Here is a 17,933-nt window from a genome sequence, read left to right as displayed (position 1 = left end):
TCCAGGTAATGAGAACACTTCTGTAATGTGAGACAGCCTGTAAATCAAGGTGGTGCCCAAGTAGGGAGGTAGGCCACAGCCTAATAATGAAAGCATTGCCTGTTGGGGGCATCCAGGGTTGGCCCGGCTGGTATGATGTCCTAGGGGAAGGAAGAAACAACCCTCAGGACCTTGTGGGCTCAGGAGAGTCATGTGGTGGAGTTGCTGCAATGTAGAGCCATCATTGGGATCCAGGTGGTGTGGGCCCACGGTCTGTCTTCTGACCCAGCAAGCCTCAGCAGCAGTGGTGGGGGCTGCCTGCTCTAGCCGGAGGCCCTCACCCACACTTGTGTGCAGTTTCCAGGCACTGGGGCTGGTTGGCCTGCAGGAGTCAGTGAGGTACGTCGCCGTCCTGAAGAAGACTGCCCTTGCACTCCATCACCTCTCCAGTGGGCACCTGAAGTGGGTGGAACATCTCCCTGAAAGGTAGGGCCATCCTCTCTCCGGTGAGAGCTACTTTGTCCCTTTTCCCCCAGCCTTCTCCTTGTCCTGATGGTCCTGTAGCATGTGAGTGGCCAGGTGCCCTTTTGGTGGCATCATATGTGGGGTGGTGCCCTTGCTGCACGTGCGCCTGAATACAAAGGCTGTGTCTGAGTGTCCTTTGCAGGGAGGAGAAAACTCACTGAGGTTGCCTGGAGCCATTGAGCACCAGGGCTGGTGGCGCACAGGAGCCGCTCACTTGCTCAGGGTGTGTTGCTTTGGGCTTTGTGACTTTACTTCACATTAGTTCTAATTTTTCATCCATGTTAAGAGGTGGAACAACTCAAGGAAAGCCCAGGGTGAGACTGAGTGAGGCTTGAGGTGATTTCTAGAAGTCCTATGCTCAGAAGCATGGAAGCCAGGAAGGAGCAGGGGACACAAGGGAAGGCAGACCAAGGGTTGGCTTAGACTGCGTGGGGCCATTCCAGAGAATTTGGAGCAGGGATTAAAAGTCCAGATTCCTAGGCCTGGGAATATAGTGCAGTGGTAGAGAGCTTGGCTGTAGTATGCACAAAGCCCTGGGTTGGATCCGTACAACCACCAAGGAAAGCAAAAAAAGGAAAATTTATAGCTAGGCCTAGTGATAGACACCTCTAATTCTAGCATCTGGGAGGCTGAAGTAAGAGGATAGATACCAGGACTGAGGCCAGATTGAGCTACCTAGCCATACCCTGTTTTAAACAAAAAACAAAAACAGCCTTTGGGAAACTGCACAGAACTGCCGTGTGCTTAGCCTACGTCTAAAGGGCCAATGTGTGCCCTACTTCCATGTAGATAGACCCAGCATTGCCACATCTCTAACTTAAGAAAAACTGGAAATCTGATCTGTGTTTATGATCTCAGTTCCAAATGTTGACAAGTAGTTCAAATTCAAGACAAAAGCAAGGCTAGAAGGATGGTTCAGTGGTAGAACACTTGTCTAGCATGTGTAAGGTCCTAAGCATTGAAAAAGGAGAAACTCAAAAGCAGAAACTAAAGCTTGTGACATCTGGTTAAGGACTGGCAGCTTGCCAGCCGTGGTGGCGCACGCCTTTAATCCCAGCACTCGGGAGGCAGAGGTAGGAGGATCACCATGAGTTTGAGGACACCCTGAGACTACATTTTAAATTCCAGGTCATCTTGAGCTAGAGTGAGACCTTTCCTTGAAAAATCAACCAACCAAACAAACAAAAAAACTGGCAGCTTGTTTTGTTACATATTTTTTGGTAATAGTACGGAAAGCTCTGGTCCGAAGGTAAAGCTGGTGCCCTGTCCTGTCATCCCTTAGTGACAGCATTCACTACCAGATGGTGTATTCCTATGGCTCTGGGATGGTGTGGGCTCTTGGCATCGTTCCCTTCAGCCATGTGAACATTGTCAAGTTTAATGTGGAGGATGGAGAGATTGTTCAGCAGGTATGGAGGGCATTTGGCTGGGGGAGCCTCATGGTGTGTAGAGAAGGGGAGCCTTTGCTCTGGGGTCAGTGACATTGGCTGGGCAGGTATAGGATCCATTCACCCCTGACTGGGTGACTTGCTGCTGGCTTATTGTTGTTGACTTGTATTTAAAGTATTTGCACCTAATGCTGTTCTGGGGAGGCTAAAATGTTACCTGGATCAAGTCAGAATCTGTCGGTATCTTCTAGGAAGACACCACGTGTAACAAACTTGGTTGGGAGACCTTTGTCTAAATACTTGTCTCTTACAGTTACCTAGTGCATTTTACCAGTGACCAGAAAAAATAATTCCGAGTTTTCTCCACCTTTGGAGGTGCTCAGGAAGTTGGTGAGGGGCCTGGTGGCTGGGGACAAGAAAAGCCCCTTTAGAACCTTGGAGAGTAGCAGCCCCTGTGGGGTCCCAGCAGCAATTCTCCTGACAAGCTAAGAGGGACCACTGTCAAGAGCCTTCACAGTCCTGACCCCATGTCTGTCCTGCAGGTCAGGGTTTCCACCCCATGGTTGCAGCGTCTCACTGGAGCCTGTGGTGTGGTGGGTGAGGCTGTCCTCGTGTGCCCAGACCCAAGCTCACATTCCCTGCACACTTTGGCTCTGGAGACCGAGTGGGAACTACGGCAGATTCCCCTGCAGGTGAGAGGCTGCAACTTTCTCTTGGCCTGAGGCATCACCTGCTGGGTTTAGAGGGCTGGTGACAGCTCAGGCAGGTTCTTTGGGGAGATCTTTCCTAGGTGGGGTTTCTGCTTCCTTCCTGAATTGGCAGCTGTGGGGAGAAGTTGAGCTTGCAGCTGACCTGGACTCAGAGGAAATGGGCTGTTCTCCTCTTTGGGGAAGGTGAATTGGGAGCTTCTAGAGTCATTTGCCCTGGTTTCGTTATGTTCCCTGACGAAGCTGAGCAGAGGATTTTGAGTCTGGACCGGCCAGGATTGGTTGGCTTCTTGTCCTAATCTTTTTTCCTCTTGCCTCCTCCAGTCTCTCGACTTAGAATTTGGAAGTGGATTCCAGCCCCGGGTGCTGCCAACCCAGCCCAACCCAGTGGATCCTTCTCGGGCCCAGTTCTTCCTGCAGTTGTCCCCAAACCACTATGCTTTGCTGCACTACCACCACGGAACTCTGAGTCTGCTCAAGAACTTCCCCCAGGTAACTTCCTGCCGCGCCGAGCGCTAGGACCTGGCAGGCTCTCACCAAGACAAGGCAGCTTGGTGACTAGGCCTTTTTTTTTTTTTTTTTCCTGAGGCAGGGTCTCACTGTGTAGACCAAGCTGACCTGAAATTCACTATGGAGAGGCTGGCCTCTCCAACTCACAGTGATCCTCCTACCTTGGCCTCCCAAGTGCTGGGGTTAATGGTGTGTATCACCACGCCTGGTGAGAGTACTATGCCTTTGAATTGAAGGCATTTTCCTCAGGTTCAAGATTGATGGCACTGTCCCATCAGTGGTTTGCAGGGAACAGTCTCACAGGAAATATAGCCCTCTTTCTCCTGGGCTTACAGAGAATCCTTAGAGTAAAGTGGTCTCATCCCTCAAGAGTCCATAAGAGCCGGGTGTGGTGGTGCACGTCTTAAATCCCAGCACTTGAGAGGCAGAGGTAGGAGGAGGCCACCCTGAAACTATATAGTGAATTCCAGGTCAGCCTGAGCTAGAGTGAGACTACCTCGGAAACAAAAAAAAAGCACAAAGAGTCCATAGGCAAGTGAGGACGGCACTTTGAGCCTCCCTGTAGGTGCTTGGAGCTGCATGTGCCTGAGCCCGTGCTGAAGGCAGGGAGGGGTTTGTCAGATGCTGCCGGGGCCTTCTTGGCTGTCACATCCAAAGTTCAAAATAGCTTTGAAATCCAAAGTCAAGGGACTGGGAAGATGGCTGAGCAGTTAAGGGCCCCTGCTTGAAATGTAAGGCCTAGGGTCCTTCATGGGAGATGTGACCCTCTGGAAGGTTGCCAGCTAGCACAGGCCCCATTTGGAAGTTTGACACCTCACTTTCCCCACAGACTGCCCTCGTGAGCTTTGGTACCACTGGGGAGAAGACGGTGGCTGCAGTCATGACCTGTCGGAATGAGGTGGTGAGTGCCGTTGAGCAGTAACCAGCAAGGAGGGTTTTGCTTCCTTGTCTCTGCCTAGAAGCCTGACAGATAGAAGTTGCAGTGTACTTAATTGTCTGACTGAACGTGGGGCTTGAGGCTGCTCCGCGATGAGCTCTCTACCTGTGCAGCTTTCTACCCACCTCCGTCCTCAAGCTCACTTTCCCCAGCACTGTTTAAGGGTGCATAGGCTCGTGAGTGGGGTGAGAAGTGAGATTTCCCTTTCACAGTGCTTCATTTTAGTGAATGGGAAGTGATGCTTTGGGTGAATTTTCTCTTGTTCCTCTCTTTCTTCTAGCAGAAACCTAGCAATACCGAAGATGGGTCCATGGGGAGCTTTTCAGAGAAGTCTAGTGCACAGGTAGGGGTATAGCATTGGGCAGTGTGCCAGACCTGAGGGCATGGGAGGCCACCTGAATAATCTGTGGTCAGCTGAGGCTAGCAGGTCTCCTTGGTCTCCCAGCTGTAGATGGGGGTCCAGGTACTTAACTGTCAGTGTAATGGTATTTCTCTTGGCCCCTTTTCAGGGCAGAGTGAGTAGGGAGATTCCCTCAAATACTTTCCTCAGTGCTTTCTTCTCTGGGCCTCGGCTTATTTTTCCCATATCCCTGCAGTGCGGAGAGCTGAGTGGTGTTCTCTTGGAGCAGTAGGTGGCAGTGAGGGGCCCAGACTGCGGGCACAGGTCTTGGTGATGGCTGTGGCTGCTGTACTTCTCCTGCTTTTAAAAATTATTATTATTATTGACACCTTCCATAATTATAGACAATCATCCATAATTCCTTCCCCCCTGTTTTTTTGGATTTTCTTTTTTGTTAATATTTTATTTATTTATTTGAGAGAGAGCAGAGAGACAGATAGAGAGAGAATGGGTGTGCCAAGGCCTCCAGCCACTGCACACAAACACACATGCACCATCTTATGCATCTGGCTTTTACATGGGACCTGAGAATTGAACCAGGGTCCTTTGGCTTTGCAGACAAACACCTTAACAACTAAGCTATCTCTCCAGTTTTCCAAGATAGGGTCTCGCTCTAGCCCAGGTTGGCCTGGAACTCATTATGTAGTCTCAGGGTGGCTTTTTTTTTTCGGGGTAGGGTCTCACTCTAGTCCAAGCTGATCTGCAGTTCACTTTGGAGTCTCAGGGTGGCCTTGAACTCACAGTGATCCTCCTACTTCTGCCTCCCGAGTGCTGGGATTAAAGGTGTGCACCACCATACCTGGCTTTTTTCAGGGTGGCTTTAAACTCACAGTGATCCTCCCTCCTGAGTGCTGTGATTAAAGGCGTGTGCCACCACGCCTGCTCTCCTTGCTTTCCTTGCCATGACTGTGCTTCTCTGGGAGCACTCTGCTTCCTCCTGAGACACATGTAGTAGGTATATACTTAGTAATTTACTTGGCCCCTTATTTCTGTCTCAATTATGTGTTTTTTTTTTAAACTTCCTTATTTTGTTTTGTACATCATATTCCCCTTTCTGCCTGGCTCCTTGAATGTATTTGCTCTATTCTTGGACATCTCTTAGGGAAATTCATTTGTCAACCCATCCTGTTTGTGCCCATAGGACTCACTCTCTTGCTTCAACCAGACCTACACCATTAACCTGTACTTGGTGGAGACAGGTCGGCGGCTGCTGGACACTGCGATTTCTTTCAGCTTGGAGCAGAATGACACTCGTCCTGAGCGGGTGAGTGATGTCCTTGGCTTCAGGCACTGGTGTGCAGACTTTTCAGTATCCTGAGGGCTGAGCGGTCTCTGGATTAGGGTTCTCTGAAAACGGGTTCTGGTTCTTCTGGAACCACTGACTGGTCATAAATAATAGCAAGCACTGGTGTTACTTGTGCCAAACCATAAACGTGCATGAGGTGTTGTGCTCTGTCTTTTTTGGTTTTGTTTTAATGAAGGAGAGAGAGACTTGGCACACCAGGGCCTCTAATCACTGCAATCGAACTCCAGACATGTGTGCAATCTTGTGCATATGTGTGACCTTGTGCATCTGCCTTACATGGGTTCTGGGGAGTTGAACCTGGATCCATAGGCTTCGCAGGCAAATGCCTTAACCACTGAACCATGCCTGTGTGCTAATTGCTGTAACTGGCTTGGAGTCTTATGAATTGTTGGTTATTAACCTGGTTTATGAATGCTCCTGTGGCCCACGAGATGCAGTACCCTGTCCAGTCACAGAGGTAGTAAGACATATTGCTGGAATCCAGACTCAAGGCTGTCTAACTCCCAGCCTGCACTTGTCACCCTACCCTGTGCATCTCTGTGGACATTGAGTTGTGCTCCTTGGCCTCTTAGCTGTGGATTCTTTATCCTTAAAATGGAAAGCGCTGTCCTGGCCTTCAGCTTGTCTTGTGGGATGAGACTGGAGCATTGAAGGATGATGATACCATCAGGTACCTTCCTCCACGGACTTGCCAGCATTGTCTAGGACCATTGCAGTGTTGGGTCCAAAGAATATGCATTTTCTTGTGGTGTGCAGATAATAGTTGTATTGTTTGGACATTCTGTGATGCTGTGACCTGATCTCAGACAACTCCCAGTCCTTAGAACCTTGGGGCCTGGTGCCCTGTGAGACGTTTGAGTTTTTAATGACTGCCTGTCTTACAGCTCTACATTCAGGTGTTCTTGAAGAAGGATGACTCAGTGGGCTACCGGGCCTTGGTGCAGACGCAGGACCACCTGCAGCTCTTTCTTCAGCAGCTGGGTAAGTGCCCCTTGCTCCACAATCTGTACTTCAGAACAAGGGTCTCTTCAGAGGGCCAACGAGGCAGGTTAAGCTTTTGCAAACTGACTTTCTGTAGCCGGGAAGGTGGTGTTGTGGAGCCGTGAAGAGTCCCTGGCAGAAGTGGTGTGCCTGGAGATGGTGGACCTCCCCCTGACTGGGGCACAGGCGGAACTGGAAGGAGAATTTGGCAAGAAGGCAGGTAGGTTCCCAGCATAGGCTCTGTGGTTTACTCCGTGAAAGAGGGAACTATGAGGCCCTGTAGGGAAAGATTCTGAAGCAAGAAAGATTCATGCCTTTAATCCCAACACAGGGAGGCTGAGTTAGAGGATCACCATGAGTTAAAAGGTCAGCCTGGGCTAGAGATCCTGTCTCACAAAGTCTTAGTATAACATTAGCTATCATTGCCCCAGTACCTGAAAGCTGTCAGGCTCCACATCAGGCACTGTCCACTCATTTTCCAGAAAGCAGCACTGCATATACCTAGAGAGCCACAATTGGGTTGATGTGTTTATTATAGAAGTAATTTTGTGTCCTCTGAAGCCAGCCACACACCCAGTGCCCTGGATGGACTTGGATCACTCTTCCCTGATTTAGTCTCCCCTCCACCATCTGTCCAGCTACTCAGCAGATAGCTATTGAGGGCCTACTCTGGGCCTAGCACCTTGCTAGGTATTGCACCTTTTCTTAAGCCAAGGATTAACTTGACTTTACTGTTTGTTTCTGCTGCCTGGACCCAGCGATTCAAGGTAAATCCTGCGTCTTGCTGCCTGTTGCTCCATGCTTGCCCACATGACTAGCCTTTGGCTCGTTATTTGCTTTCTTGACTTGCATCAGTGAGACACACTCTGCGTATGTGTGGACTCTCTGCTTGTGACCTGTCTGCCTCTCACTTCTCTTCCTCGAGCAGGGATTGGTAGAAAATAGATGAGAAAAGGCATCACTGTTAGTGAACACTTACCACCTCATACCAGGCATCATGTTTAATCCTGTACATATATCATGAGGCCTGATCTTTGTAGCAGGCCTCTGGGGTACAGTTATGGATGAGGGACCAGAGGTACAAAGGTTACACGGCATTAGGGACTGGAGCTGGGATTTTAATCCAGGCCTTCTAGACTCCAGAGACCTTACCTGTTACTTTGTTGCCTTGTACACCTGTCTCCAGTTGAAGGGAGGTGCCCTCACAGTTAGAGTTGGGGCAAGGAGGATGATGGTCATGGGAATGGGTTGCAAGAAGTATGTTGAGAGCAGGCTAAACACTTGACAAAGTAGAATGAAACACAGGAAAACGGAAGCACTGTTTACGAGAGTGCGCGCCTGCACCTGCGTGTACACACACCCCTACCTACTGGGCTCCCATACCCGCACGTCTCTGGCTTTGTTGTGGCACCCAGATACCTTCCCCTGGCCAACTGGGGTGGCACTGTGGTACAGGTACTCACTGCATGGCTGTACCCTGCATGGCTGATCTTTGACCTCTTAGTTCCCTATCCCAAGATTACAGGCAGGTGAAAGTGTAAGAGCCAAGTAAGGAGATTTTGGAAGCTTGTGCATGGCCGTACCTGAGTGTGGGACTGCCAGCATCTGACACAGACCACCCCTTGGACTTGTGGCCTAGAGTGTGAATGATGCCAAGGCCCTTTCGAGACAGGATGAGGTTGTTCTCTGAGAAAGGCACATTCCTCCTGGAGGGACTCCTAATCTGACTCGGAGGGCCTTACCTTTCCCTGACACCAGACGGCTTGCTGGGGATGTTCCTGAAACGCCTGTCATCTCAGCTCATCCTGCTCCAGGCGTGGACTTCCCACCTCTGGAAAATGTTCTATGATGCCCGAAAGCCTCGAAGCCAGATTAAGAATGAAATCAACATTGACACCTTGGCCAGAGATGAGTTCAACCTGCAAAAGATGATGGTGATGGTAACAGCCTCAGGCAAGGTGAGGGGGTTAGCTCCAGTGCCGGGTGAGACACCAGAGGCTTTGACGAAGGGTTGAGGTGGATGCAGTTAGCAAGAGTAGAATCAGTTCTTTGGCTTCTCTTTCTAGTGGTGAGCCAAATATTTGTTCATCTTGCAGCTCTTTGGCATCGAAAGCAGCTCTGGCACCATCCTGTGGAAACAGTACCTGCCCAACGTCAAGCCAGACTCTTCCTTTAAGCTGATGGTCCAGAGAACCACTGCTCACTTCCCCCACCCCCCTCAGTGCACACTGCTGGTGAAGGACAAGGTGAGGTCAGCCAGAGTGGTGTGGCTCCTCTAGTGTTTTGCAATTTAAATTTCTCTCAGACTTTTGGTGGTTCTGTGAGAGTCCAGGAGGAACATTCCGGGGTTTGCACTCTGGTTTCTACCAGTTTCTTGCCTGGGTGGAGGATCTATCCAGACTGATGTGAAACTAGAAAACGTTCGCTTTCAGGCAGCACGCTTCCCAGTGAAGCTGTACGTGGTAGCTGAGGGGCTCTTTTCTTTCTCTGAGGAGCGGCAAGACCCTAAGCCATTCATATCTCTGCCACTAATATTGGAAAGGGTTTTTATGGATCCATGCTATCTGTACTATGAGAGGAGGCTTCATAGGCACTTTTCTGTACTGGCAATGGCAGGATTGCACAGGCCTCAGGCATGATAGGCAAGGGATCTACTGAGTCACACTCCTAGCCCTCCCTTGACTTTCAAAAAACACTTTTTTTCTTTTGGTTTTTCAAGGTAGGGTCTCACTGTAGCCCAAGCTGATCTGGAATTTACTATGTAGTCTCAGAGTGGCCTCTAACTCATTGCAATCCTCCTATACCTCTGCCTCCCAAGTGCTGGGATTAAAGGCATGTGCCACACACCTGGCTTTTAAAAAAAAAAAATGTAATTAGGGTTGGAGAGATGGCTTAACAGTTAAGGCATTTGCTTGTAAAGCCTAAGGACCCAGGTTCGATTTCCTAAAACCTGTGTACGCCAAATGCAAATGGTGGTGTATTTGTCTGGAGTTTGATTGCAGTGGCTAGAGGCCCTGACTTGCCCACTCTGTAATAAATAAATATTCAATTAATTATTTGGGAAAGAGAGAGACAGGAAGAGGCAGATAGAGAAAATGGGTGCACCAGGGCCTCCAGCCACTGCAAATGAACTCCAGATGCATGTGCTACCTTGTGCATCTGGTTTATATAGGTACTGGGGAATTGAACCTGGGTCTTTAGGCTTTGAAGGAAAGCACCTTAACTGCTAAGCCATCTCTACAGCCAACTTTAAAAAAAAATTATTAATTTATTTGCAAGCATAGAAAGGGGGGGGGCCAGGAAGAGAGAAGAGAGAGAGAATAAGTACATCAAGGCCTCTTGCAGGTGTAAATGAACTTCAGATGCATGTGTCGCCTTGTGCATTTGTCTTTAATGTGGATGCTGGGGAATTGAGCCTGGGCTGGTAGGCTTTGCAAGCAAGTGCCTTTAACCACTTAGCCATCTCCTCAGCCCCGACTTTTTGATTGATCATTAGCATGTCCAGTTCTTAGTTAGCTTTGGATCTAGAGGTAGTTACCCTTTTTGCTTTGCATATTAGCCTGTGTGACCATCTGCCTTCAGCCAAGAACTTACTTTCCACGTAGAAATTAAAGACTTGAGAGTTCTTTGTGGTAGTGTTGATTCCTCAATGTCGCGGGTTTTCCTGTAGGATTTACCTTCTTTGTGTGTTGGAGTCTGACAGTTTGCTGTTCATTTCAGGAAACAGGAATGAGTTCTCTGTATGTGTTCAACCCCATTTTTGGCAAGTGGAGTCAGGGCACTCCCCCAGTGCTAAAGCGCCCCATCTTGCAGTCCTTGCTTCTTCCAGTCATGGATCAAGACTACGCCAAGGTCTTGCTGTTGATTGATGATGAGTACAAGGTACTTTGTCTTGGTGGGGAGGGAGACCTTTGTGGGGTGGGTGTCACATGCGTGGAGCAGAGACAGCTATCTGCACTCAGCACGTGTTTGATCTCCAGTCATCTTCAGTAACATGGCTGCACTTGCTGCCCATGTGAGTGCTCCGGTTTTGCTTTTTGTAATGACATTTAAAAATTGTTTTATTTTTTTTGACTATTTCGTACATATATATGATGTAGCTTGATCCTATTCACCCTACACGCCTGCTGAGCCTTCTTCCCAACAAGTTCCCATCCCCTCCTACTTTTGTGTCTTTTCAAATTTATTTATTTGTAATTAACTTTTTTCTTCCTTTTTGTCTTTCCTTTTCTTTCTTTTTTTTTCTCAAAAGAGGGTCCAAGTTGGGCATCATGGTGGCACACATCTTTTTTTTTTTTAATTTTTTTATTTATTTATTTGAGAGTGACAGACACAGAGAGAAAGACAGATAGAGGAAGAGAGAGAGAATGGGCGTGCCAGGGCTTCCAGCCTCTGCAAACGAACTCCAGACGCGGTGTGCCCCCTTGTGCATCTGGCTAACATGGGACCTGGGGAACCGAGCCTCGAACCTGGGTCATTAGGCTTCACAGGCAAGCACTTAACCGCTAAGCCATCTCTTCAGCCCTGGCACACATCTTTAATCTTGGCACTTGGGAGGCAGAGGTAGGAGGATTGTCATGAGTTCAAGGCCACCCTGAGACTACATAGTGAATTCCAAGTCAGCCTGGGCTACAGTGAAACCCTACCCTGAAAAACTTAAAAGAGAGAGAGAGAGAGAGAGGGAGAGGGAAAAAAAGCAAGGGTGTGACTTCGTAGCCAGGCTGTCATAGAACTCACTGTGTAGCTGGCCTCTAACTCATGGCAGCCCTCTTTCCTCAGTCTGCCAAGCGCTAGGATCACAGGCACGTGCCACTATGCCCAGCATATATTCAGGCTCTTAACCAAGCTCTATTTAAGCCTTAAATCTAGTTCTATAGACTCTGGTTCTTTTAAGATTTGCTGCTTTGTACTTAAGGCTTTCTTCCCTGGGTCAGCAGTAATGGCTTTCGGGAAGTGGGGCTTCAAGATTAACTCTTCTCCTGGGCTGTCTGGGTTTTTTCAGGTAACTCCTTTTCCAGCCACCCGGAATGTTTTGCGACAGCTTCATGAGCTTGCCCCTTCCATCTTCTTCTACCTGGTGGATGCAGAGCAGGGACGGCTCAGTGGATATCGGCTTCGAAAGGTAAGGATGAGGCGCCCTGGCAGAACCCTTTGTAGGTGTGATAGGGCTCTTTCCTAAGGAGGGAACCATGCTTCTCCTCCTGTAAACTGTGACCAGCGTAACTCTGATGACTGAGTCAAAGGCAGTCATTTGTTCATGGTGCTCAGCAGCTGCTATGTGTGGAGAGGGCTCTGGTTGAGGCAGATGGAACAGTGCCTGGTGAACAGAGTCGGATCTCACGGACTGTGTATTCCACATTCCTTTTCTACAGCCCAGGAAAGGGCTGTGTTACACTATTCTGAGGCTAGGAGGCACAACAGGGGGTTGAGTAATCAGTTGTACATTTTACAAAGGTGATATTATTGACCGTCCTCTGGCAGAACATGTGTTTTGATTTTATTTCCAGTAGTGGATCATTGGCTTTGATCCTGAAATACTTCAGCCCAGCTTTTGCCAGTAACAATACACACTGGTCTTGAGCTTCACCTCGGGATGGGCTTGGCCTTGTTAGCAGGACTGTGTGGAGGAAAGATTTTGTAGTGTCTGGTCACGAGAGAGCCCTGCCCTCCTGTCCTTTAGGACACACTGGGAAGGCTTGAGGATTTAGCATTTGCCTAGCATGTGGAAGGCCCTGGGTTCAGTCCCAGCACCAGAAAACAAAACATTTAAAAAAGCCATTAAAGTCAGGCGTGGTAGCTCATACCTTTAATCCCACCACTTGGGATGCTTACATTGGAGGATTGTTGTGAGTTTGAGGCCAGCCTGGGATAGAGTTATACCCTGCTCTGCCCCGGCCCCCCACCCCACCTGCGCGCGCGCGCACACACACACACACACACACACACAATCTATTGAAAGGTCAGGTCAAATGGAGGCTAGCAGCTTGGGCCTGGCTGCCTGCATTTGTAATTTAGTTTCATCACTTAATCACTTTGTTGCCTGAAAGCACATCATCTTTTGCCCTCTGGTGGTTTCTTGTCTGCAGACTAAGATGACAGTGACACACGCAGTTAGCTTTTCATCACTTTGATAAGTAACTGAGAGAAACAATTTATAAAGATTTATTTTAGATCATGGTTTTGAACCACTCCATGATCTTTTGGCCTGAGGTGAGGCTGAATTTCCTAGCTTGGAATGTGTGGCAATATAGGCTACTCATCCCACGGCAGCTGGAAAATGGAGAAGAGCCAACAGGAAGGGGCCAGGGCAAGGCAGAACACCTGAAGATGTGCTCCCGTGACCAACTTCCTACAGCAGACCCTACCTCCTAAAGTCTTAACGCCTTCCAGAATGTGTTACCTGCCTGTACCGAGCAAACCTCTATCACATGAGCCTGTGAAGGGCAGTTTGTGTTAATCACAGCAGGATCTTACCTCAGCAGGCTGCTGCGAAGAGTCAGTGAGTTGAAACAGGTCAGTTACTTGGCAAGTAACTGAGTTAGAGCCACCATTGTTCTGAAAATGCAAGCCGTGTCCTGAATTTTTTGTTTTTTAATTATTTTTATTTGCAAGCAGAGAGAGAGAGAGAGAGAGAGAGAATGGTTGTGCATCTAGAGTTAATTTGAAGTGTCACTTTGCACACCTAGTTTTGTGTGGGAACTAGGGTATCAAAAGTGGGCCATCAGGCTTTGTAGGCAAGTCAAGTCCTTTAACCACTCACTGAGCCATCTCTCCATCCCATCCTGAAGTTTGTTTTTTTTTTCTTGAAGTAGGGTCTCACTCTAGCCCAGGCTGACCTAGAATTTACTACATAGTCTCAGGGTGGCCTCAAACCTACGGCAGTCCTCTGCCTCTCAAGTGCTGGGATTGAAGGCATGTATATCACCACACCTGGCTCATGCTGATTTTTCAGTACCAGCTAATCTTTACCATAAAGGCAAAGGAACTTGGGAGGCAGAGGTAGGAGGATTTCTGTGAGTTTAAGACCACCCTGAGACTTCATAGTGAATTCCAGCTCAGCCTGGGCTAGAGTGAAACCCTACCTAGAACCCCCCCTCCCCCCAAAAAAAGGGCAAAAGAAAAAGAAATTCTAAATGGGTGCCCCATTGCCTTTAGACACTGCAAACAAACTCTAGACACATGCACGCCCCGCCATGGGCATCTGGCTTATGTAGGTTCTGAGCAATCGAATCTGGGCTCTCAGGCTTCACAGGCAAGTGCCTTAACTGTGAAGCCATCTCTTCCAGAAAACATATCTTTTATCTCATGGGTGAAGAAAAATTACTTTCCACATTCCAAAAAATACACCTTGGAAAAGACAGTTCTTTGTAGGTAGAGGGGAGTAAAGTGGGTGTGGATGTCATGAATCAGTGGAGCCCTGAGGATGTCAGCTTAGCCAGCAGTGACCAAGGGGGATGGGAGGTAACACTTTCTGTGGGACATAAGACCTGGCAGGCTTCGGTCCAGCTGCCAGCTACATTTACCACTTGACTCCTCCCTTGGTGGCTGTACTCTCTGGAGATGCGTTAGTGAATCCCAAGGTTTTCAGAGGCAGCTTGCAAACAAGACCTGCTGTTAGTAGCAGCTTTAACTAGACTAACCCATCATCATTGCTCCACAGGTTCCCAAACAAGACATGGACAGAGTTGTGCAGCCCCGTCCCCAGCTGTCCCCCCACCTTTTCTGTGCATGTGCAATGTCTTGGCCACGGCTGTGTGCATACACATCTATGTCTCACTCAGGGGAATTGACCTATATTTATTTACTTATTTTCTGCCTTATTATTTTGTTTAGAACCCCATCTTTTTCCTAAAGTCAAAGTGCAACATCCATACATCATGAGGCTCAGTGAACCTTCATGAAAGGAATACGCTGTGCATAGTCCATCAGACCAGAGAGCAGAGCAACGCTGGCACCCAGCAAGGCTTTGTGCCATCTTCCAGTCACTTCTCCAACCAGGGCTCCACGTGATACCATGCTGTGGATGTATAAGGTTAGCTAGGCATGATGGCTCACACCTCTAATCCCAGCATTTGTGCAGTTATTGCAGGAGGATTGCTGTGAGTTTGAGAACAGCCTGGATTACATAATAAATTCTAGGGAGATAACCTTACAGAGGGAGACCCTGTCTCAAAAAATGACTGGGGCCGGGCGTGGTGGCACACGCCTTTAATCCCAGCACTCGGGAGGCAGAGGTAGGAGGATCGCCGAGAGTTTGAGGCCACCAAGAGACTACATAGTGAATTCCAGGTCAGCCTGAGCCAGAGTGGGACCCTACCTCGAAAAAAAAACACAAAAAAAACAAACAAACAAACAAAAAATGACTGGGGACATGTCTTATTGAGCAAGATGCTTCTTGCACAAGCCTGACAGCCCGAGTTTGGGTCTCCAGAACTGATGTAAAGCTATGCATAGTCCAAGCATCTGTGATCCCAGTGCACTTCTGCTGAAATGGGAGGCAATGCCAGGACAGTCCCTGAAGCACACAGGCCACCTAGCCTGGCATGCACAGTGGCAACAGAGAGACCCTTTTCAAGGTAGACAGCAAGGACCAACACCTTAGGTGGTTTGTCCTCTGGCCTCCTCATGCATGCCATGTTCATACATATGCATCACACACACACACTTAGAACAAACCAAGCAAGAAGGATCTTTTCGTTTGTTTTTCCTGTGTTAGGGCCGGAACCCAGGACCTTGTACATACTAGGCAAGTGCTCTATCGCAGCCTTTTGTATAATGATTTATTCAACAGTAAGTTAGTGGACATTGGTTTTGTCTGATTGTGGCATCTGCTCGTTTAGTAATTCCCTGTTGGCCCTTATACATGGGAATCTGAGGTTCCCAGGCTTTGTCAATGACTGATAAGTTTTCCTTACCTACTTCTTCCTTGGTGTCAGTGGGGTACTGCTAAGTGTCCTTTCCTTCCTTCAGACTTCTCAGGCCTCAGCTTTACTGTGTGCAAGGCATTCTGATCATGTTCCTTCCAGCACAGAGGTCTTAGGCACCAAACTGCATTACATGTCACCTGCAGCTGCCTCAGGCCTGCCTGCATGTGCCTCCCAGTAGCAAATGCTCTCACCCTGCCCTAGGATCTAACCACCGAACTGAGCTGGGAGCTGACCATTCCTCCTGAAGTACAGCGGATTGTCAAGGTGAAGGGGAAACGCAGCAGCGAGCACGTCCATTCCCAGGGCAGAGTGATGGGGGACCGCAGTGTGCTGTACAAGGTATGACACCCCAGCCCAACACCCATCAAGGCTCTAGAGTCAGGAAGCTTGGGTTTCAATTCTAGTGCTAGGACTTGGTACGTTTATGAGTTTGAATAAGTCATTTATTACCTTTGACTCTTGATATATGGTTTGTGAAGTGTGTGTGTGCGTGCGCATGCGCGGAAGGAGAGAGAATAGGCATGCCTGGGCCTCTTGCTGCTGTAACACTCCAGATGTATTTGCCACTTAGTGCGTATGGCTTTACATGGGCACTGGGGATTTGAAGTTGGGTTGAACCCTGGTCAGCAGGCTTTTGCAAGCAAGCACCTTTAACCACTGAGCTATCTCCCTAGCATAACCTCCCCCCCATTTTTTTTTTTTTTTTTCAGAAGGGCCTGATCACCTGTGTCATATGTTATTACTAGGACTGAAAGCTGAGAACCAGTGCGTTCCTCTACAGTTAGGAGTGGGCGGTGCTGAGTGGGAAGAAGGTGCAGGAGTGATTTCTTAGGTCTGGACCAGAACCAGGGCATGTCTCAGGTTGCCATGTGCCAGCCCTGACTTGAGCAGATGCCTCCTTATCTGCCAAGGGGACGTTGTAATGGCCACTTCGCAAGGTTGTTGTAGGGACTGAGGGAAATGCAAGGCACCTACCTGATGTGGCTCCCAAGCCCTAGCAGACGCAAAGCAGGTGTCGAGTTGAGAAAACTCTACATAGGAAAGCCAGGCTCCTCACCTCCACATGGGTCGTAGGACCCAGGCTTACCGTAGAACCAAGCACATGAGGTGTCTCCTGGTTTCTCTTCACAGAGCCTGAATCCCAACCTGCTAGCTGTGGTGACAGAGAGCACAGATGTGCACCATGAGCGCACCTTTGTCGGCATCTTCCTCATCGACGGCGTTACTGGCCGTATCATCCACTCCTCTGTGCAGAAGAAGGCCAAGGGTCCTGTCCACATTGTGCACTCAGAGAACTGGGTGGTGGTAAGAAGACCCATGAGGCAGCTCAGGTGGTCTCTTATGTCGTAAATCTTCTCCAGAGACCCAGCTGCTGCTTTGTGTGGCTTGTAAATTATATTTATTTATTTATTGGGGGGAGAGAAAGTGGGCATGCCAGGGCCTTCTGCTGCTGCATACAAACCCAGACGCATGTACTACCTTGTGCATCCGGCTTACATGGATCCTGGGGAACTGAACCCGGGTCCTTTGGCTTTGTAGGCAAGCACTTCAGCTGCTAAGCCACCTTCCAAGCCCTGCTTTGTGGTTTTATTAGATCATAACCCCTAGACAGAAGCATAGGGTCTCGATAGAGAATGGGCCTGTGATCAATTCCATTACTACCACTCCCTGAGCTCGTCCTGTGGTCTCTTGGGGTTGCATTGTCAGTGAAACAGAAATAACAATAGTCACCTCTGGGCTAGGCTTGAGCAGTGCCTGGCACCTTGGAAGCACCTGGAGGCTGCTGTTTTTATGCTTTCTGTGAACATTGGCAGTGCCTGTATCATGTGGAGAACTTTGGACAGCCTACAAAACTATGTGAGAGTTCGCTTGGAGCAAGGGAGGAAACTAGGATGCCTATTGGGAGTTTTCCTGTCTGGATCCGCAGTGGTGTGTGGTGCCTGTAGTGTGGGCTCCCCTTTGCTGTGAGCCAGCACCATCCCTGAGCCCTGCCCTCTCCCTGCAGTACCAGTACTGGAATTCCAAGGCTCGGCGAAATGAGCTGACTGCCCTGGAGCTCTACGAGGGCACAGAGCAGTACAATGCCACTGCCTTCAGCTCCCTGGACCGTCCACAGCTGCCCCAGGTCCTCCAGCAGTCCTACATCTTCCCTTCCTCCATCAGTGCCATGGAAGCCACCATCACTGAACGGGGCATCACCAGCCGTCACCTGCTCAGTGAGTGTCAGGGGGAGATTTCTGGGGTGACTGGGTTCCTTTGGCCAGCCACACTGA

The 17,933-nt window shown here is 49.0% G+C and overlaps 1 protein-coding gene across 6 annotated transcripts in view; it reads left to right on the top strand.

Moving 5' to 3' along the window:
• Emc1 (ER membrane protein complex subunit 1) overlaps window positions 1-17,933 on the top strand; it is a 29,713-nt gene that overhangs the window by 7,473 nt on the left and 4,307 nt on the right. For 2 of the 6 annotated variants that reach the window (XM_004657581.2, XM_045150798.1), the window contains exons 5-21: window positions 337-465; window positions 1,787-1,913; window positions 2,435-2,584; window positions 2,924-3,091; window positions 3,939-4,010; window positions 4,327-4,389; window positions 5,588-5,710; window positions 6,637-6,733; window positions 6,831-6,953; window positions 7,492-7,500; window positions 8,492-8,691; window positions 8,830-8,979; window positions 10,454-10,615; window positions 11,736-11,855; window positions 15,862-15,999; window positions 16,792-16,965; window positions 17,666-17,876. In XM_004657581.2, coding sequence (XP_004657638.2) covers window positions 337-465; window positions 1,787-1,913; window positions 2,435-2,584; window positions 2,924-3,091; window positions 3,939-4,010; window positions 4,327-4,389; window positions 5,588-5,710; window positions 6,637-6,733; window positions 6,831-6,953; window positions 7,492-7,500; window positions 8,492-8,691; window positions 8,830-8,979; window positions 10,454-10,615; window positions 11,736-11,855; window positions 15,862-15,999; window positions 16,792-16,965; window positions 17,666-17,876 — 2,216 coding nt within the window. The remainder of the gene's footprint in view (window positions 1-336; window positions 466-1,786; window positions 1,914-2,434; window positions 2,585-2,923; window positions 3,092-3,938; window positions 4,011-4,326; window positions 4,390-5,587; window positions 5,711-6,636; window positions 6,734-6,830; window positions 6,954-7,491; window positions 7,501-8,491; window positions 8,692-8,829; window positions 8,980-10,453; window positions 10,616-11,735; window positions 11,856-15,861; window positions 16,000-16,791; window positions 16,966-17,665; window positions 17,877-17,933) is intronic. The other 4 variants (XM_045150796.1, XM_045150797.1, XM_004657583.2 and 1 more) reach the window with 4 other exon arrangements.

Source organism: Jaculus jaculus, chromosome 5, assembly GCF_020740685.1.
Source record: "Jaculus jaculus isolate mJacJac1 chromosome 5, mJacJac1.mat.Y.cur, whole genome shotgun sequence".
Taxonomy (NCBI): Eukaryota; Metazoa; Chordata; class Mammalia; order Rodentia; family Dipodidae; genus Jaculus; species Jaculus jaculus.
This window is presented reverse-complemented; position numbering and strand designations above follow the sequence as displayed.